The sequence below is a fragment of the Canis lupus genome, chromosome 3, assembly GCF_048164855.1.
Source record: "Canis lupus baileyi chromosome 3, mCanLup2.hap1, whole genome shotgun sequence".
In the NCBI taxonomy this organism is placed as follows: domain Eukaryota; kingdom Metazoa; phylum Chordata; class Mammalia; order Carnivora; family Canidae; genus Canis; species Canis lupus.
Window position 1 is genome coordinate 40,738,947 of NC_132840.1, and position 21,833 is coordinate 40,760,779.

The 21,833-nt window shown below is 36.3% G+C and overlaps 1 protein-coding gene across 8 annotated transcripts in view; it reads left to right on the forward strand.

Moving 5' to 3' along the window:
- PATJ (PATJ crumbs cell polarity complex component) overlaps nucleotides 1–21,833 on the forward strand; it is a 356,261-nt gene that overhangs the window by 23,318 nt on the left and 311,110 nt on the right. For all 8 annotated transcript variants that reach the window (XM_072820502.1, XM_072820508.1, XM_072820504.1 and 5 more), the window contains exons 6-10: nucleotides 622–817; nucleotides 3,373–3,501; nucleotides 14,701–14,919; nucleotides 17,672–17,771; nucleotides 20,628–20,719. In XM_072820502.1, the coding sequence (XP_072676603.1) occupies nucleotides 622–817; nucleotides 3,373–3,501; nucleotides 14,701–14,919; nucleotides 17,672–17,771; nucleotides 20,628–20,719 (736 nt within the window). The remainder of the gene's footprint in view (nucleotides 1–621; nucleotides 818–3,372; nucleotides 3,502–14,700; nucleotides 14,920–17,671; nucleotides 17,772–20,627; nucleotides 20,720–21,833) is intronic.

Consider the following 21,833-nt stretch of genomic DNA (forward strand, 5'->3'; position numbering starts at 1 on the left):
TTTACTTTGGTTAGTGGTTGGGGATTGGGACAGAGAGAAGGGCTTAAATACAGATTTAGAGGTAACATCTGTTGATTTGGAAGTAGAGTTTGTTCTAATAATTGACAGATGTCAGAGAAGCAGAGGATGATTGAGATAGGATAACTGCTAGAAAGATTACTGGTGAACTTGAGGATACAAATACCCCAGTGCGGTATGTTGAAGTCAGGTTGGTATGTTGAAGTCAGGTTGGAAGGTGTGCAGTTAATAGGGGCAGTGTTCTGATTTGTTCAAACCTTGGCAGTGGGGCCCCATTCATTGTTTTTGCTTATTTTTCTAGCCAAATGGATTTTAGTGTGTGTGTGTGTGTGTGTGTGTGTGTGTCTGTGCACGCGTGCACCCATGTGTACAGGTGCATGGGCACTTGTGCATCCACATGTTTAGGGATGCACCACTTAATCAATTAATTGGGTAATACATGCTTTGATGAAAAGTACTCTGAAAAGCTCTGTTATATGATTATTTGAATAAATGTACTAAAGGAAGTAGTGCCATAAGAAATAAACTGCTTCACTTGAATAACAGGTTTTTAAAAATTATGCTATTGTGTCACTTATGATGGAATTTTCTTATTATATGAAGGGATCAAAGATTAAGGGAAAATGATCAAATATTGGCTATTAATCACACTCCACTGGATCAGAACATTTCCCATCAGCAAGCAATTGCATTATTACAACAAACCACTGGATCTTTGCACCTGGTTGTGGCCAGGGAACCGGTCCACACAAAAAGCAGAACTTCTATCAACCTAACTGATACAACTTTGCCTGAAACAGTGAGTTGCAAATTTGGAAAAATAACTTAATTTTGAATTATGCCAATGATTTTAAGAAGTGTAAAGACATTTAAAGGTGTTACTTGTCATACTTCAGGAAAGATGATCATATCTCTAAGTAAAATATTAGCATATTGAACAAGATATTTCACAGAGGATTCTGTTTTTCAATGTCCTATGATTCTCCTTATTTAAGATTATATTTAATGTAGAAGGTGAACTGTTGTATTATGCGTAACTTTTTTGGTGATAGAAATAGTCTTAGGTTCCTTGGTGATGTAGGCAGTTCCTTAATTAAGCTGAGAATTTTTATTAGAGATTTACTGTTGAATATCTTAAGTAAGATTTAGTTATTTATTTAAAAAGATTTTTTTGTAAATTATATTGGATGTTTATGACTAGATTATTGACACTGCAAAATTATAGAAGTTTTCTTTACTTTCATACATTTTCATGTAAGCAGGTATGCTGAGCAATTTAAAAGAATAAAAGTATACATCTCTTTTGGGAATCTTTAAACTTGGTTTATAACATTTTACAGATTTTGGCCTCCACCTTTAGAATGCAAGCGAATAAATCTTATTTTCATATAACACTAAGTGCTAGCTGATTAATTTTCATTCACTGGGACAAAAGAAACAATAGACCGTCTGGGTACAGAACAAGGTCACAACAAAAATTAACATATAGACATTTTCACTGTTGTAATTAGTGATATTTATACAACACAATTTACATAATATTTATACAACACAATTTACATAATAACTACAATGAACAAAGCGAGAGAATGCTTTGCATAGTGGTTAAGAACAAGGGCTCTGCAGCCAGGCTAAGGTGGGGTTCAAACCCAGTTCTTCCTCTTCCTAGCTGTGTCATATCAGAGAGGTTCCTTGACTCTTCCACTCCTCAGGCTCTTCTGCTTTTACTTGGAACTAGTAACAGTATCCACTTCACAGAACTAATATAGGGATTAAAGGAGAATGCATATGAAGAGCTAAACACAGTGCCTGGTGTAGAATATATACTCTATCAATTTTAGCTGTGATCATTAATTCAGGCATATTTTAGCAAATCTTGTTACTTCCCAGATACTAGTTGTTCCAGACCTGAATTTATTATATATCCCAGTATTCTTGGTTATTTGTTGCATAGTAATGTTGTATAGTAACTTTCCAACTTAGTATAATAGTAAAACCAGTAAGTATACCCTAAGAAGCTTGAGATCTGGAGAATTTTGTTCTGCAGTTAGATTATGTGAATTTAATGCACATTTTCTTTTCTTTTTAAGTTGTATTTATTTATTTTGGGGAGGGAGCAGGTAGGGAAGAGGGGCAGAGGGAGAGAGAGAATCTCAAGTAGAGTCCCTGCTGAGCACATAGCCCAATGTGGGGCTTGATCTCACGACTCTGAGATCTTAACCTGAGCTGAAATCAAGAATTGGACGCTTAACCAACTGAGCCACCCAGGTGCCCCTAATGCACATTTCTTTCTTTTTCTTTTTTTAAATGATTTTATTTATTTATTCATGAGAGATGCACAGAGAGAGGCCAAGACATAGACAGAGGAAGAAGCAGGCTCCCTGTGAGGAGCCTGCTTATTATTTGAATAAATGTACTGAAGGAAGTACATTGATATGGAACTCGATCCCGGGACACCAGGATCATGACCTGAGCCTGAGGCAGACACTCAACCACTGAGCCACCCATGCACCCCTTATGCACTTTTCTGATGGAAGCCTGCTAGAGGGAAAATGCTTATGTCTCTCAGTCTGATTTGCACAGTCCTTTTTTGCCCCAGTGGGACCTACTTTTCCTCTCCCACATAAGAGCCTGCTTAATTACTCTCTTTTACCTCATGTCCTCAGAATTTCATCCTTCGCATTGCCGCCCAATTAATCTTCCCAAACCACTGCTTTGTTCCCGTCCTTCCTTTCTAAAGCCTTCAATTATTCCTTTTGCTTATCCAAGTAAGTAAATCCAATCTTTTCACCATATCTTTGACCCATTCTGTTATCTGGTTCTGTTTTGCTCTTATATTTCTCTTTGTCTTGAAAATGTGTGTTTTTCTTTGTAGTGCAATAAAATGCTACCTTTTCCTTGAAGCTTTCCGTAATTCTTCTTCGGATTTGACTTCTTGTCTTTGCCTCCACCTTCCCCCTAATCTTTATAATATTTTAAGATTCTCTTTCAATTCAGGTAAACACATTTATTGGTTCCTCCTTGCATGTTGGGCATGGTGCTAGACATTGGGTACAGATTGGAGAAGGAGGCAACATGTCTCTATCCTTTTCGAGCTATGTGTCTTATGATAAACATTCTGTCTCATATTTTAATTATTTGTGTTTTAGATGATCTTCTATGGATTATAAGATTCCCAAGGGCAGGGACCATGTGATCATCTTTATATCTCTCCTAGACTCTAGAAGGATGATCTGATTACTTGTAGGCATGTTCAATTTGTTGTATATCTGTTCCATTAGTAATTATTGTATTGGAAAACTAAGCATCTGTGTTTCACTAACACTTTGGCTCTTATTTGCCATTAATTTGTAGGTTCATTGGGGCCATATTGAAGATGTTGAGCTCATTAATGATGGCTCTGGATTAGGTTTTGGAATAGTTGGAGGAAAATCAAGTGGCGTGGTTGTGAGGACAATAGTTCCTGGAGGGTTAGCAGATCGGGTAAGTTCTCATTTTGGTGTCATACAGTTTAAATTGTATAGTTTGAAATGTAATTTTATAACATAGATTACTAGGATATATGATTCCATAACTAGAATTTAAGTATTGCTAAATTTTTTTTTATTTCCATTAATGTTAATATACACTCACTTGGTTTTTTATTTGAAACATTTAAGCCAACTTTTTTTTTTTTTTTTTTTTTTTTTTGGCCTGCGGTTGACAGTCTTCTTGATTCCATCAGAGGACAATATGTTTTGTTGAAGAGCTATTAATAGGTGTTGTATGTTGAATATCTGTGCTCTCTCCCAGTGTATCTTTCAAGGACCTAAATGCTAAACTTAGAAGTTACAGTGATTATAAACATTTGTCCCAATATTATATGGAGTAAATTTCTTTTTTTTTTTTTTTTTTTGGAGTAAATTTCACTTGAATTATGGTTTTCTTGCATTTAATTCAAATGACTACCCTTCATTATTTAGCAGTGTTTAAATGAAAATGAGCCTCTTTTTTTTTTTTTTTAAACTAGGCTCCATGCCTAAACATGGGGCTTGAATTTACAACCCTGAGATCAAGAGTCACATGCTGCACTCACTGAACCAGCCAGATGCCCCCAAGGGTGGGCCATTTTAGAACTTATGAACTATTTAGTTTTATATTGAAGAAAATGTTAAACATGGCATTTAGTTTTTAGAAAAGCAGTTTAGAAATTTGCTTATAACATCACTTATTAGTGAACCCATAGTATGTGAACTGGCCATGATAGCCAGAATAATACATAAATATTACTAATTCATGTTCAATTACCTTTAAATATATCCCTTCTAATGAACATAAGTAAAAATGAACTTGCCTTGCAAATGCAGCTTTGGGGTAAATTCCTCAATTCCCCATTTCTATTCAAGATTGTTCCACCTTACACAAACTGTGGAGCTGCTAATATTCCTATTTTCAGCCTCTATTTGTATATAGAGAAGCTGCTCTCAGAGTTTGCTTTGTGGGGATCCCTGAGACTCTTGCAGGGGATCTATGGGATCAAGACAGGGAAATGGCATCAAACTGTGCTAGTATTCATTGCATTCTTCACCACCATGTGGCTGCAACAAAAGAGAAAAAAAAGTTGTCTTACTTAAGAAAGTGCAGCAAAAATTTTTATTTCTAGTAAATTTTGACATTTAAGTGCATTTTTTAAAATATTGTTTGACAAAATGGAACATACTGCACAGCACTTTTGCCACACACTGAATTATGATGGTTGTTTTGGGAAAAATATTTGTGAAACAAACTAGCCACCTTTTTATGTGGAAAACATTTAAAAATTTAAAAAAAATTTTTCTGTCATTCAAAAAAGTGTTTTGAAATATGATCTATAGTGTTACGACTTTCAACTGTACAACATGATTTGATGTTTGTTTATACTGTGAAATGACCACTGCAGTAGTCTAGTTAATGTCCATCACCACACAGTTATATGTTTTTTTCTTGTGATGAGAACTTTTAAGATCTACTTAACTGTTTTAGCAACTTTTATATATACAATACAGTATTGTTAATTATCACTTATTTATTCACACATTTGGTCCACCTGTTTCCACCCACCCACCCACCCCAACTTCTGGCAACCCCAATCTGGAATAGCATTTTTACTTTTGAAAGAATAATTAGCAGAAAAATTATGGTTATTCAGACTTGGGTACTTGGCAGACATTTCTTTGAAAATGAAGCAAGCCTGTCACTTCAAGGAAAACAACTGACAGCATTTGTTGGTGATGATAAAATTTGAACTTTCAAGCAAACATTAGAATTCTGGAAAAGTTGTGTTTTACCATGAGCTTGAAATTTTCCAATATTTGAAGATCTTCTGGTTATATTATTGCTGATATTTATATGATTTTTAAAATATTATATAATGAAATATGTCAACATTTGAAAGATCTGCATGAGTCTGTGGATCAATATTTTATGAAGACCAATGTGTGATATGACTATATATAGGTAAAAGTTCCATTCAGAATTCAAGATTGAGCAATAGATTTTAATGAAACCATATTTGAAGGTTTGTTGATGAAGTTGGAGATTCTATATTGCAGCTGATCTTTAAGAAACCACAACTTACCAAGTTTTGGTGTGTTATCAAAGAAGAATGGACTCAAAGGACTATTAAAATACTCCTCCATTTTCCAACTACGTATCCAATTGAGGCCAGATTTTATCTTCTTTTAAGCCAGACATTAAAGAGATTTCCAGGGCAGCCCAAGTGGCTCAGCGTTTTAGCGCCACCTTCGTCCTGGGGCATGATCCTGGAGATCTGGATAGAGTCCCACATCTGGTGTCCTGCATGGAGCCTGCTTCTCCCTCTGCCTATGTTTCTGCCTCTCTCTCTCTCTCGGTCTCTCATGAATAAATAAATAAAATCTTAAAAAAAATTTCCAAAAATATTTAAAAATACCACTCTGGGCCCCCTTGGGTGGCCCAGTTGGTTAAGTGTATGCCTTTGACTCCAGTCATGGTCATCATGATCCAGCAGCACCCTGGTATCGAGCCCCACATCAGGCTGCCTGCTTCTCCCTCTGCCTCTGCCTGCCACCCCCCTTGCTTGTGCTCTCTTGCTCTTTCAAATAAATAAAATCAAATAAATAATATCACTTGGGCAGCCCGGGTGACTCAGCGGTTTAGCGCCACCTTCAGCCCAGGGCATGATCCTGGAGACTCGGGATCGAGTCCTATGTCAGGCTCTCTGGCATGGAGCCTGCTTCTCCCTCTGCCTGTGTCTCTGCCTCTCCCTCTCTTGTGTCTCTCTTGAATAAATAAATAAAGTCTTTTTTTTTTTTAATAAATACAATCTTAAAAAAATACCACTCTTCTCACTGTTTTGCTATAGAAAATGTAGCTTTTATTTGTAAAAAGTGTATACATCAATATATAAAAATATATATTAGCATATTACATGTATTAAATATTTTTATTTTTTTAAATATTTTTTAAAAGATTTTATTCATTTATTCATGAGAGACACACAGAGAGAGGCAGAGACATAGGCAGAGGGAGAAGCAGACTCTGTGAGGAGCCTGATGTAGGACTCGACCCTAGGAGACCAGGATTGCGACCAGAGCCAAAGGCAGACCCTCAACCACTGAGTCACCCATGCACCCCTGTATTAAATATTTTTAAAATTTCTCTATTTTCTAATTCAGTAGAAAACATAGAAAATCACGTAAACAAAAGCTCTTTCAGATTCTCTGTAATTTTTGAGATAAAATTGACATACAATAAATTGCACACACGTAAAATATACAGTTTAATGAATCTGACGTGTTTACTGGCAAGTCTGAAATGTGTAGGGCAGGCTAGAGGATGGAAACTCAGGCAAGACTTGATAATGCAATCTGGACTTTGAAATTTGTAGGGCTGTTTGGCAAGATTTCTTAGGAAACTCAGATGGGATTTCTGTTACAGTCTTAAGGCAAAATTCCTTTTTCTCAAGGAAATCTCAGGTTTGCTCTTAGTCTTCCAACTGATTTGATAGAGCCCCCCCCCCATGTTATCAAGGGTAATGTTCTTAAAGTCAACCAATTGTGGATGTTAATTATATCTTCAGAGTACCTTCACATAATATCTAGATTAGTGTTTCACCATAAAACTGGGTACCATAGCCTAGAAAAGGTAACATACAGACTTTAACCGTCATACCATCTGTCTCCTTAGTGAAGAAGAAGAACATATCCATCACCCACAAGAGTTCCTGTGTGTCTTTGCAATGCCCGTTTCTCCATCCTCAATAATTAAGAGTGTGAAGGGTTTCTGAGACCAGAAAGACTGAGAATGGTCATTTTATGGACTTCAAAACACATCTGTGGCAGAAAATATATTCTTAAGGGTTTTGGGGAATTTTTGTAAAAAGATTTTATTTATTTATTCATGAGAGACAGAGAGAGGGAGGGATAGAGAGAGAGAGAGAGGCAGAGACATAGGCAGAAGAAGCGGGCTCCCCACAGGGAGCCTGATGCAGGACTCGATCCTGGACCCCGGGATCATGCCCTGAGCCGAAGAGAGATGCTCAATCACTGAGCCACCCAGGTGTCCCTGGAGATTTTTTGTAATCTGATAAAAAATGAGGTACTGTGGAATATTCTGATATCTTTTCCCACATATCCCCTGACCCTTAGCAATTTTCATGGGCTTATTTGCTGGAGTAGCATTTTTCAAGATGCAAAGTGGTATAGTCACTGTGAAAAACAAAGGGTCAGATAAATTTAGAAAACACCAAGTTAAACAAAATCAAATAGACTTCTTTACTGTAAGAATTTTCTGAGCTTTTAATATCCTAATGTGCATTAAGAATTGTCACAAGGAGAATATGATGTGCAGTTTCCCAAATTAATCCCTTTGAGATACTGTTGGGAAAGGCCCAGGTCTGATTTTCAGCCTTTACTGGAAGGGATTGTCACTATTTCAGGTCATCAAGGAGGGGGTTGGGGTAAGCCCATCAGTCATGATGCAAGAGCAAATGTTTGTTTATACCAGACATTCTTATCTGCCTAATATACATTATTCCCATGTAATCCTTAAAACAGTCATAAATTTTATTTTCAAATTATAGATATGGAAACTGTTAAGAAATTGCCAAAGGCTACTTATTAGGAAATGATAAAATCAAAATTGAGCCCACATCTGTTTGACTCTGAAGCCTGTCTTTTACTGCTTAAATCTGTTTATCTAAAGTTCATCCTCATATTTTTTTTTTCCAGATGTATACTTGTCCAGGGTTGGTCTAAGCTTATCAGGAAATAGCTCTAGAAGCAAGAGAACTATTGGCTTTTTCCTGTAGGGAATGTGGTGAGGTCTAAGCATAGGAGACAGAGCCATCCCTTCTTCTTTCTTTCATCTCAGCTTATGGCCGATAAAATTTCTTCAACTGGCTCTGTGCTTTGTTGCTAAGCCTTTACAAGTTGTTGCTCATGTAGCCTGACCATAGTTTTAAAAGAATGAATGGGAATTACTGCTTTTAATTAAAATATACTCATGTTTTGAATGTTAATGCTCACTGTTGGCTATGGCAATCTTTATGGTAAGGGAATATAGATGTCCTAGGTCATTAGTTTAGATGTGATCAAGATTGATCATAAAGTGATACCTATGTTCAGCTAATGGGGTTAATTAATCTTTCTTCAAAGAATATATAATGAGATAATAGAAAGTTAGTAAAGGAAGTCAGTATTCCTTATTTAAAAGAGTTTCATGGGAAGCCTGGGTGGCTCAGTGGTTAAGCATCTGCCTTCAGCTTAGGGGCTAATCCTGGGGTCCCAGGATCGAGTCTCACATTGGGCTCCTTGCATGGAGCCTGCTTTTCCCTCTGCCTATGTCTCTGCCTCTCTCTCTCTCTCTCTCTCTCTCTCTCTCTGTCTCTTGTGAATAAATAAATAAAATCTTTAAAAAAAAAAGTTTCATGAAATAGCCTTTTACATTTTCTTTTGTGTTTACAGATTATTTATATATAATCTGTAAAAAGATGAGAATAATTAAGGGGGTGTGCCTAAGAACACCTAACTGATGTCACTGCAGCCTAAAGGGGCATCAGAAATGGATGCATTTGATGATGTGCTATAGGCAAGGCAGTAGGCTAAAGACTTTACATATAGTATTGAGTTTAATGTTCACAGATCAATGAGAGAGGGATTTATTCCCATTTTGCTGAAGAGTGATCTGAGATTTAGGTAGAATAAATAACTGATGTTTGGCCATACAGCTTGATCAAAGTACAGCCAGGATTTGAACTTGGGTGTATCTGACTCCAAAGCCTCTACTACTTGTCCTTCTGTTGTCTTCTACCTCTAATGTTAGAAAGTAAATGAAACGGAAAAATATTGATTCATAATGAGCTTTTTAAGAAACACTTGTTGAGATTTAGTTACAATGACCAATCAGTAAATGTAATCAGGGCCAATTCCATGGCTGGGAAAATTATATGGTATCGTGTAAGGGGAACTAAAAGACTTATAATTTATGTTGTAAATCTGTAATATATAATAATACATCAGTCTTAAATTTATAAATCTATAATATATAATAATACATCAATCTTAAAACCTATAAATCTATAAACCCATATCTATTTATAATCCTCAGATAGTCTCCAAAATTCACAGTACCTGAAACATATGTCTTTTCAGAATTTCATTCAGTTGTGGTAAAAATTCCAAAAATTTTAAAGAGAAGATTTTGTTTTGTTTTGTTTTTGTTTTTGTTTTTGTTTTGTTTTGTTTTGTTTTTAGATTGAGAATGGATAGTGTAAAACTTCATTTAACAGAAGTATCTTTCTTATGGTCTAGAGAAATTCTAGGGCAGTCACATACATTGAATTAACCCCATTCCCTGGAAGGTAACTATAACAATGCAGTCTGTTTAAAAGTCGTCATGAATTATTGACTTTTTGGTGTTAGGCAATTATAAGTAATATTAGCTATCCAGTAATCTTTCATACTAAGAAGGAATGTAACCAAGCAGAGATTGGAGAGTGGGTGTGTACAATGAGGAATTTTCAGTTTAGAATAAGCCAGACCCAGCGTGAGGCCACTGAATAGTTAATTATTCCCAAGAAATTTTGCATTGAGTAAGTCTATAAACAGATCTTTTCCTCATCCTTAAAAATCACTTGATAAGGGCTCTGGGAATTTGAGGAGGATAGGATAGATGTTTTTAGATCTAGTATCTTCCTTTAGTTTTTTGAGGGAAAGAGTGTTCATTTTAAAAAGTTGCTATTTCCTGCCAATGTTATATTGCCTTTTGATTAAAGATCAATGATAGAACTGGCCTGGAATCAAAACTAGAAGTTTGTTTTCTGTGTTTTTGTTTTGAAAGAAACAACTTTGATTTCTTAACTTTGTAGGTCAGGCCTGAATCCTTTAGGTTTTCAAATATTTTATATTTATTTATTTATTAATTAAAAATATGTTTTTAATTAAAATATATTTAAAGAATTATTATTTTTTAAGTAGGCTCTATGCCTGATATGGGGCTTGAACTTGTGACCCTTCCATCAAGAGTCACATGCTCTGCTCACTGAGCCAGCCAAATGCCCCTCAAATATTTTTTTTGAATTGAAATTATCATCCATACTGCTTATCGGGGAATTTAAAATGCAAAGGAATACATTTTTTAGCTTATACCTGCTAACTTAGATTAAAGTTAATAAATAATACTTTTAGCCTTTTCATTCTAATGCAAGATATCTTATTACATCAGCTGTATTAATTTTTGTGCCTTCCATACTCTCTAGCCTATATGCATAATTGTTTTCCTCTTTTGAAAGAACCTATAGGTTAATATACTTTTATATTTGAATGTTTGATTAGCATGCTAAGTCTTTGAATCTTGGCATAGCTATTTATTGGCTATCATTGATTTATGATTTCTGTTAAAGAACAAAACCCTATGCCTTTTAATTTCCTTGCATAGTAGACATGTTATGGAAGGAGAATGTTGATCAAAAAATATCAATAAAATGCAATATTTGGGGCTGCTGGACTTTTTTTAAAGATTTTATTTATTTATTTATGAGAGACAGAGAGAGAGAGAGAGAGGCAGAGACATAGGCAGAGGGAGAAGCAGGCTCCATGCAGGGAATGGATGTGGGACTTGATCCCAGGACCCCGGGATCATGCCCTGAGCTGAAGGTAGATGCTCAACCACTGAGCCACCCAGGCTGGCTGCTGGACTTAAACAAGGTAGCTGTCATTTTGGTGTCTTTCCTATCAGTCTGACTAATGATTGTGTTTGCACTTATGAATTCCTTAGAACACCTGTTTTTCTGGAAGACGAAAATGTTTGACTTTCAGTGACAGATGCAAATTATCTACATCATTTAAAATTGAATAGAGGTAAAATAGGAACAAAAATAGTGCCTAGGAAGTGACTAAATATGTACTTATGCTGAAGTGCCCTCCTTTGGCCAAGCCAAGTTCACTTATTTGACATATTCTTTATTCTTGATCAGGCATAATTTTGTTCAAGAAGAGTTTGATTTATAGAGGCAGCTTTACCCTTGTTTTTCATCATGACCACTGTCTTTCTCTTGAGTAGTTACTTGTTTTATTTCAGGTTGTTGCATTGATACACTATCAAATTATTAGTGCTTAAAGTAGAAATCCACCAATTCTTATTTCCTCTTTGCATCTATGTTTTCTCTACATCTTTGTAAATGTTTCTGAGTTGAATTGCATTTCTGTTTTTCTCCTTTTCTCCTCTTCCAGTTGCTTCGAGGGCCTTCTGCAGACTTCACAACAAAGCCCATAGTTTTTTACTTATTATTTTGATCTGATACCTTCCTTCATTCAGGTTTCTGCAAAATTGGAGAAAAGGAAGGATGGAGAATAGACTTTTTCTTAAGTCTTTTTTTTTTTTTTTTACTTTTTTTTCTTCTGAATTTCATCTAAACCATATAAATGGTGCCTTTTGGAGCCAGGAATATGGAGCCTAGCACTGTACAAGCCTGAGGGGTCATTGCTCTATTCTCAGGCTGTCCTTCTCTCTCAGTTGCAAAATATCTACTTTTCATCTTCATTTTATTTAAGCTTTTTGACAGTCATAAGCAGTTTCTTGGAGAATAGGAGAAAAGTAAATTTATTGACTATTAGTGTCACTCTGGAGGTATCCAAGTATGAGACAAAGGACTAAATGAGAACTGGTTTTTATTTCAACTGGGTTGGACTTTGATTCTCTCATAACCTTTGTGACCTTGGCCAAGTCACTCAACCTTTCTGAATCCCATTTGCTCAAGCTGTCCCTCTCTGAATGAGATGATGCATAAAAAGACCTGTAAAGTACTAGGTAGGTATAATTTTTTGTAACCAACTATGTTTACATCTTGGTATCTTTTTATAGTAAAAAAGAATTCAAATTTTGAATAAAGAGAATTCACAATTTCTGATGAGGTGAAATGCAGATCTGTTGCTGTTTCAATAATTTGACAAATAGAGGTAGAATGGAAATATTAAACATTTATTTTTATTTTTAAAATTTTATTTATTTATTCATGAGAGATGCAGAGAGAGAGGCAGAGACCTAGGCAGAGGGAGAAGCAGGCTCCTCACAGGGAGTCCGATGTGGGACTCAATCCCAGGACTACGGGATCACACCCTGAGCCAAAGGCAGACAGTCAAAGCTAAGCCACTCAGCTGTCCCAATATTAAACATTTTAAACTGCTATGCTTTTTGATAAATTGTGTTTTAAACTTTTCTGTGTATGAAATATAGATATGAAAATATATATTAAAAAGTATATATAATGGCTATGCACTTCTTTTTTTCTTTTGGGCTATGCACATTTTAAATAATGACAATAGGGACTCCTGGGTGGCTCAGTGGTTGTGTCTGCCAACCAAGAAATCTTAAAAAAAAAAAGTTAAAAATAATAATGACAATAATCACCAATGTATGTATTACTTAAAGAAATATAACATTTAAATAAAAATAACAATAATTACCCATGTACATATCCCGAGCTTAAGAAATAGAACATTATGTATCCTTTCTCTAAGTTCTCTAAATTCATCCAGAATCCTAACTTTAAATATATTATATGCTAATGACTCTTAAATTTAATATATGGCCTGAATTTTTTTTTTTAAGATTTTATTTATTTATGAGAGACATAGAGAGAGAGGCAGAGATACAGGCAGAGGGAGGAGCAGGCTCCATGCAGGAAGCCCGATGTGGGACTCGATCCCAGGACTCCAGGATCACACCCCGGGCTGAAGGCAGGCTCTAAACCGCTGAGCCACCCAGGGATCCCCTGGCCTGAACTTCTTTCCTGAACTCCAAATTTGTATATCCAGCTGCATATTTGGCATCTCCACTTGCATGTCTAATAGGATCTCAGACTGGATATCTCTAAAACTGAATGCCTGATTTCTACTTCTATCTGTTCCTCTGTAGTCCTCTTTCTCTCAACTAATAGCAACTTTCTAGTTGCTTAGGATTAACAACTTGGAGTTTTGAGTCCTTTTTTCTCTTCATACCTCATGTAGAAGCTATCAGTAGAGCCTGTTGAAAGTTCATTAAGAATACATCTAGAGGGGCACCTGGGTGGCTCAGTGCTTGAGCATCTGCCTTTGGCTCAGATTGTGATCCTGTGGTCCTAGGATTGAGTCCCGCATTGGGCTCATCTCAGGGAACCTGCCTCTCTCTCTCTCTCTGCCTGTGTTTCTGCCTCTGTGTGTGTGTGTGTGTCTCTCAAAATAAATAAATAAGATCTTAAAAAGAATACATCTACATCTAGAGTCTCCTCCACACTCCAACTGCTAACCCAGTCCGCAGGCTAGTATTATCTCTTTTTAGGTTCCTATTGTAGCTTCCTAACTGGTATCTCTCTGCTTCTGTTGCTTCCTCTCCTATAGCCTGTTTTCAGTACAGAAGTTTGGGGGATCTTGGTAAAAGAAGTCAGATAATGTCCCTTCTCTGTTCAAAGCCTTTCAATGACTTCCCTTCCCACTGGTTCAGAGCAAATGCTCTGCACTGCTGACCTCCAGTTAATGCTCCCATCTCCTCTTAATTACTCTACTCTTTGCTCATCCTCTTCCAGCCATACTGACATCTTGCTGATCCTTAAACATGCCACTGAGTTTGTTGGCCTTCAGAATTCCTGGCTTGATGCCGGAAACTTCTGATCCAAACTCCCGCCCTTTTTGCAGCCCAGGACTTTCTGATCTCTCCCTATCTTTGTGGTCATTAATGCCCTGGCTCTAGGCCATTAGGCATGAAGTGATGCCCTCGCGTAAATGTCCATTTTAGAATTCTAGTTACTCTTCTTTTGAACACATCCTCCACCTCATCTTTTTTTTTTTTTTTTTGGCAAAGATTTCCTTTTCTCTGTTGCCAGTTCAGCATTCATTAAAACAATACGCTTTTTTTTTTTTTTAAAGATTTTATCTATCTGTCCATGAAAGAGAGAGGCAGAGACATAGGCAGAGGGAGAAGCAGGCTTTTCATGGGGAGCTTGATGCAGGACTTGATCCCAGGACCACAGGATCATGCCCTAAGTCAAAGGGAGATGCTCAAACACCCAGGCGTCCCATTGAGCATATTATAGGTGGCTTCTTTGTCAGCCATTCTACCAGAATTGAAAGTCTGATGAATTGATTATTAGCTAGTGAAATTAAACCATTGATTTGTTGGAATAATTTTGTTTTTTTTCTTCAATTAAAGGATGGAAGACTCCAGACAGGGGACCACATCTTGAAGATTGGTGACACAGATGTGCAGGGAATGACCAGCGAGCAAGTTGCACAAGTGCTAAGGAACTGTGGAAATTCAGTCAGGATGCTTGTTGCAAGAGACCCAGTTGGTGAAACTTCTGTAACCCCTCCTACCCCTGCAGCCTTACCTGTTGCCCTGCCTGCTGTAGCTAACAGGAGCCCTAGTACTGTGAGTATATAAATAGTTCTTCTGCTATAAATACTAGTTATGAGACCCTGCAAGATTTGAGATGCCTTCGACTCAAAGTGCCATGTGAGTATGAGTAGTGCCTCCCAGTGAAGCAGAGGAGAGCCCAGTTGGGAGACATTAGACAAGTTTGATTTTCTTTTTTGCTGTTTCTCAGCATCATTCAACCTCACTAAACTTCAGCTAATCATCTAGTAAATTGGAAACTAATATTTGCCATTTCTTTTTTAAAATAAAGGCTTTTCAAAAATTTTATTTATTTATTTTAAAGTAAGCTGTATGCCCAATGTTGGGCTTGAACTCATGACTCCAAGATCAAGAGTCGCATACTCCACTGACTGAGCCTGGCTGGTACTTGCCATTTGTATGTCATTAGAGTGGTCACCTCCATATATGGTCATCCACATATTGGATGGGAAACTAAATACTGGTCAGTGTAGAAGTTATCACAGGAACAGAATGAATAAAGGGAATAGATAATAATATATATTATAACCATTATAATAAACAATAATCATTATTGTTATCAAATACCCAGAATTGTCAAGGTCATCTGCAATTCTTACAGGAATTCTTCAAGATAGGTCTTATTCTTTCATTAAGATAAGATCATATTAGCTGAAGGAACTCAAGTCTAAATTACTTATTTAAGGGGTGCCTGGGCAGTGCTTGAGCGTCCGCCTTTGGCTTAGATCATGATCTCGGGGTCCTGGGATCAAGTCCCACATCAGGCTCCCTTAGAGGGAGCCTGCTTCTCTCTCTGCCTATGTCTCTGCCTCTCTCTCTGTCTCTCATGAATAAATAAATAAAATCTTAAAAAAAAATAAATTACCCATTTAAAAGTCATATAGTGAGGGGCACCTCGGTGGCACAGTTAAGTGTCCGAAACCTGATTTCAGGCAGCTCAGATCTTGATCTCAAAAATAAATAAATAAAATCATATAGTGAGTAAGTTGCAAGCTGGAATTTGAATTCAGATCTTTCTGGTCTATTCTAGGATCTTTCTAGCCATGTCACAGGCTCTGAATCAAGGAGTAATAAAGCTAAAGAAAAGAAATAGTTTTTAAAAGGAGGGGCCGGGGAAAGAAAGGAGAAGTGATTTTGGTGGGGAGGGGTAGAAGACCATCATTTATGTGTATTTGAGGGGCTGTTCTAGAAAATTGTTTGCCTCTCCTTGGAACCTTGTGAATGGAAGTTTTCTGTCTGAGATGTTAGCATCATTTGTTTTCCTCTCTAAATCGGTTGTAGCCACTTTCTTCCCCTCTATTACTCTAGCTGTCTAGAGCCTTCATTTCAGTAGTGGGGACAATGTAGCTCTGTGATAAGTGAGAATTTGATGCAATTAACTGTTTCCTTTCTAATGTTAGTCGTTTGAATTGAACCATGTTTTTAGACATTTTATTCTTTATTTTATTTTATTTTTTTTAAAGATTCTATTTATTTATTTATTCATGAGAGACACGGATAGAAAGAGGCAGAGACATAGGCAGAGGGAGAAGCAGGCTCCATGCAGGGAGCCTGATGTGGGACTTGATCCTGGGACTCCAGGATCACACTGGGCCAAAGGCAGGTGCTCAACTGCTGAGGCACCCAGGTATCCCGACATTTTATTCTTTAAAAGAAATATTTTAAATTAGAAGTATGAAAGTAAGTTTTAGTTGAATATTTTTTGCTCACAATAATTACAGTAATTTTTACCATTTGTTTCTAAACTTTTCTTTACATTTGTTTTTTTTTTAAATATTTTATTCATTTATGTGAGAGAGCACGAGCAAGGGGAGGGGCAGAGGGAGAGGGAGCAACAGGCCTCCCACTGAGCAGAGACCACCCCTCGCCCCACAATGCAGGACTCGATCTTGAGACCCTGAGACCATGACCTGAGCCAAAGGCAGATGCTTAACCCACTGAGCCACCCAGGCACCCCTGGGTTTTTTTTAGATAAAAATTTATCCTGAGTGTTTTCTAAATAGCTGTATTAGTTTTCTGTTGTTGTATAAATTATCACTAAGGCACCTGGATGGTTCAGTGAGTTAAGTGTCTGACTCTTGATCTCAGCTCAGGTCATGATCTCAGCTCCAGCCATGAGATCGAGCCTCATGTCTCGTACATGCTCTCTCACTCTCAAAAACAAAACAAAACATTAAAAAAAAAAAAAAAAAAAAAAAAAAACACCAACAACACAAACTTAGTGGCTTAAAACAACCTGCTTTGTTAGTTGTGTAGGACAGAAGTCTGGGTGGACATGGCTAGGCTCTGCTTAGATTTCTATATGACCAAAATTAAGGGCTGGCTGGACTCTTATCTGGATGCTCTGCGGACAGTCCATTTCTGAGCTTATTTAATTGTTGGTAGAATATATTCCTTGAAGCTGTAGGACTGAAGTCTCTTCTTTGCTAACTATCAGCTAAGGACCACACTCAGCTCTTCCAGAAATGTAACTTCTCACAGACCTCCTACCACAAGTCCAGCCTTTATGCTTCAATTTCACTTCCTTTTCTGTGGCCATCTAGAAAACTCTGCTTTTGAAAGGCCCCTGATTAGATCAGATGCACCTGGATTAATCTCCCTTTTGCCACATAATGGAACATAAACACAGCAATAGCACCAGGAATCAAAGTTTCTGCCACAGGTTCTAAAAAAAAATACTTGGCAAACCATGCACAAACTGACTACACACAGTTATGGAATTAAATAATGTGTATCACTAAAATTGTTTTTTTTTTTTCCCTTTTAGGACAGTTCTCTTTATGAAACTTATGGTGTTGAGCTCATTAAAAAAGATGGACAGAGTCTTGGGATTAGAATTGTTGGCTATATTGGAACTGCTCATACAGGTAAATGAATCATTTTATATTTGGAAATAATTGTAAAGGGTGTGAAGTTTTCTAGATAGTAAAATTAAATAAGTGCAAATTTTAATACTGAACAATAAAACTGTGTTATCTATAGTGGCAGCCAGTTACTTTCCAGTGATTAGAGATTTATACTTTTATCTCAGTAATTTTATAGCTGACTTGATTGTCATTAGCAAAAGGATCAAATTGTATAACTTAGTGTATAACATTTTTCTAAGATAGATAATTATAAATATTGTGACTGTTACATATTCTGACATTTTGGATGTGCTAATGTAAAAGGATTACTGTGTATGTTTCATATTATGAATGTCAAAAATACTGTAATTACTAAAAAATAATATAGAATAAATTATTTAATTGGAATTATTTTCCTGTCCTTTAAAGGGATTCTATTGTAAGAATAAATACATGGCCCAAGTATCTCTGAATAACACTGCCTCAACTCCTACATGCAAAGCTTTGGTAACTTATTTTAAGAGTTACTCTATTATTAGTAAGACAATCATTAAAGTAAGGAAAAATAAACCTTTTGGACAAATATTTGCTCATAACATGAATTCCGAGTTATGAAATGTTCTAGTTTTTAAAAAATAACAAGATTAGAAAGTTGATTTTTTAAAAAAAAATATTATTTTGCATACTTACAGCAGGTGGAAAGATTAAGAGTGCTAATGTATTCAAAGTCCTGAGTGAAATTCATGTCAGACCACCTTGTGCTATTTTAGCCTAATGAAATAACTGTTTTCAAACCTTTAGACTTTTCTAAGTGCCACCTTTATTAGGCTCAGAATTTAAATGAATTCCAAAAGAGCTAAGTATGGATTGTATAATAATGTTGGGGGGAAAAAAAAGCTATATTGAATAGCTCTTAATATGCTGTCTCATTAGAGAAATCATGGCTTAGTTCCTAAACTTGTGGCTTATGAACCTTTATTATATAAAGTTTTTGGAGTGTTCTTGTAAACCTAACAATATACATACCAAGTCAAGTGAAAGTGGATAACTGATAGAAAATTGAGAAAATTTGATACTTATGTTACTGAATAAAGGAAAGAGTCATTTTACTTCTTTATTCTCAAAAGAAGTTTTGGAGACTTTGGGAGAGGGAGACAGTGGCAAATCCAAAAACGAGAACATTTAAAAACTCAGTATGGTTTTTAACATGTAGTCTTTCAGAGTAATTTTTCCTTTATTCTGTTCATTGGACTTTTCAGGGAGTTACTTTGCTTAGTTCTGAAAGGGATAGAAAAATGAATATTAAGAAAAGTCTAGTCTGAGAAAGGAATATGTAAATAACTCTTAAATGTTTAAGAATAGGGGATCCCTGGGTGGCTCAGTGGTTTAGCACCTGCCTTCAGCCCCAGGCATGATCCTGGAGACCTGGGATCGAGTCCCATGTCAGGCTTCCTGCATGGAGCCTGCTTCTCCCTCTGCTGGTGTCTCTGCCCCTCCCCCCTCTGTTTCTCTCATGAATAAATAAATAACATCTTAAAAAAAAACAACCCACATTTTAGCCCTGGGCTAAAGGTGGCGTTAAACCGCTGAGCCACCTGGGCTGCCCTAAAAGAATTTTTTTTTTAAAGATGTTATTTATTTATTCATGAGAGACAGAGAGAGAGAGAGAGAGAGAGAGAGAGAGAGAGGCAGAGACACCATCAGAGGGAGAAGCAAGCAGGCTCTATGCAGGGAGCCTGACATGGGACTTGATCCCGGGTCTCCAGGATCATGCCCTGGGCTGAAGGCAGCGCTAAATGGCTGAGCCACCCAGCTGCCCTAAAAAAAAAAATGTTTAAGGATAAATGAAATATGTGTCCTAGCAGAGATATAAGCAAACTATCATATGGCAGATGAAAGATTAAATTTGACAGAACAAAATAAGGAATTCACAGCCATTTGTGGTAGGAATGGAAAAAGATTTTAGTAGAAGGGATGAGATTTAGAGGAAGAAAAAATGAATTAAAAAAAAGGGATATGACATCATGACAATATTTAGTGTTTTGGTGAAATATCAAGTCTTGTGCGTGTGCGCTTTTGTTTTGGAGGGATGGCAGTTGGAAGATAAGTGTAAAAAAAAGTTTTGGGCAGATTATGGAGGTCCTTGAATATGATTCTGTGAAATTTGCATTTTAATATGTAGGAAATAGGAATTCATTGATGTTTATTTTTCTTCTATAGACAATATTGTGAGTTCATTTGAAATGAAAGAATAAAAATATAAAATCATCCAAACTTACAGTTTTTCATTTTCTATTTTCTCTTCTAGTCTTTTGCCCATAGGCATGTATACTTTTTATATAGTTGTAATTTTTATTTAGCCATTTGCTTGTATTTAAATATTTTGTAATGTAAAGATTAATGTTGCTAAGTTTTAAAATTAATTTGTTTTTAAACTCTGTGTGTACTTTTCTATGTCTGGGAAGCTAACATGAGCAGTGAACTAAATGTAGGCAGGAAGACCAGGTAGGAGACTCTTGTCTTAGAGCTGGTGAAAAGTGATAAGGCTCCAGGGCCTGAGGAAGAAGGAAGAAAGCCCAAGAGAAGAGGATGAGACTGCCTGGGCTCTCCTGAATTCCAGCTTATAGTGCAATTTCATCAAGCTTCCATTACTGATTATTTTTCCAGAAATAGTCATCAGTCACATCATTTCAAATTCGGGTCACTTGTGATGGTGACAGTTTGAAATAATCCATCAATTTCTCTGCTTGTGTTCAAAATAGTATTTATCAAGCCTCAAGTCAGCCCCTGTAGCTAATTAACCTCTTGATATGAATTTTGCAATCAAGGTCTAATTAGAGCTTTCTTCCATTCTCCATATGTTTTCATGTACCTCAGGGGAGGCTTCAGGGATTTATGTGAAAAGTATAATACCCGGCAGTGCTGCATACCACAACGGCCAAATTCAAGTGAATGACAAAATAGTTGCTGTAAGTAACTACCCTTTGTCTTATAATTGAATCAGGTTGGGGAAAAAAGTTATCTTTATTATAATATGTGTGAGAGGAGAATATCTTCATATGGTCTCATAATGTTTTAAAAAATTAAGTTCAGTGAAATTTCATTGATTTAGACTCGTAGGGTCCTAGATTTTTTTGTTTTTGTTTTTTGTTTGTTTTTTTTTTTTTTTTCACTGTGTATGAAGAAAGGAGTCACCAGCCATATTGGCAGGAAAAAATATATATACACACACATATACCTGAAAGATGATTTAGCATTCTCCTAAAAATGACTTTCAAGCACCTCTGTGTTCTTTAAACTCAATCATTTTATATACATTTTAGTAGGCTATTAATTGGCTCTTTTTATCTCTTCATGGAAGTAATTTTTCTAACAGTAATTTTTAGTACATACAAAATTGAGATATTTTATATATTGAAGGATATAATAATTACCTTTTGGCAATTCAGACTGGTCTTTTCTCCATTTAGTGGAAATTGGTTAAGCTTTAAAGTTTATTTGAACAATACTTTTGAAGCATAAACATTCTACATACACACACACATTTAATTTAGTGATTTACATAGAAACAGATGTTTGTAACTATCATTTGAATCTTTGTTCTTCAGGTCCATCTAAGGAAGCATCTTTCATGACTCTTAGTTTAGGAAATGTCCTGTAATTTGCAAGGTATAGAGGCAAGCAATAGCGGTGGATGCTTTGGAGAGAATACTTCTGGGGATAGCTAAAGTAATGGTTTGGCCAGCTTAAGGGAATTGGGTGGAACCTGAGGCTTATTTGTCCTGATGGACTTCAGAAATGAGGATTGGGCTTGACTTAGATTAGTAAATCTGTTTCTTGAATATACTTTTTCACAGCACTAGAAAACCCAATGCGGGGATATCTGTGTGTCTCTTCTGGAAAATACCACATAGTTATAGGATAGTGGGATGAAGTGTTGGATGACCTCTTTGATTTTTTATAATAATGGCTTCTACTTAGTACGTCTTAAGAGCTAGGTATAGCAGTTGACCATCTTTTATAGGACTTTGAATTTTGAATAGCAGCAGAGACTAAGAACTTTGACCTCTCGGGTTGTCAGTT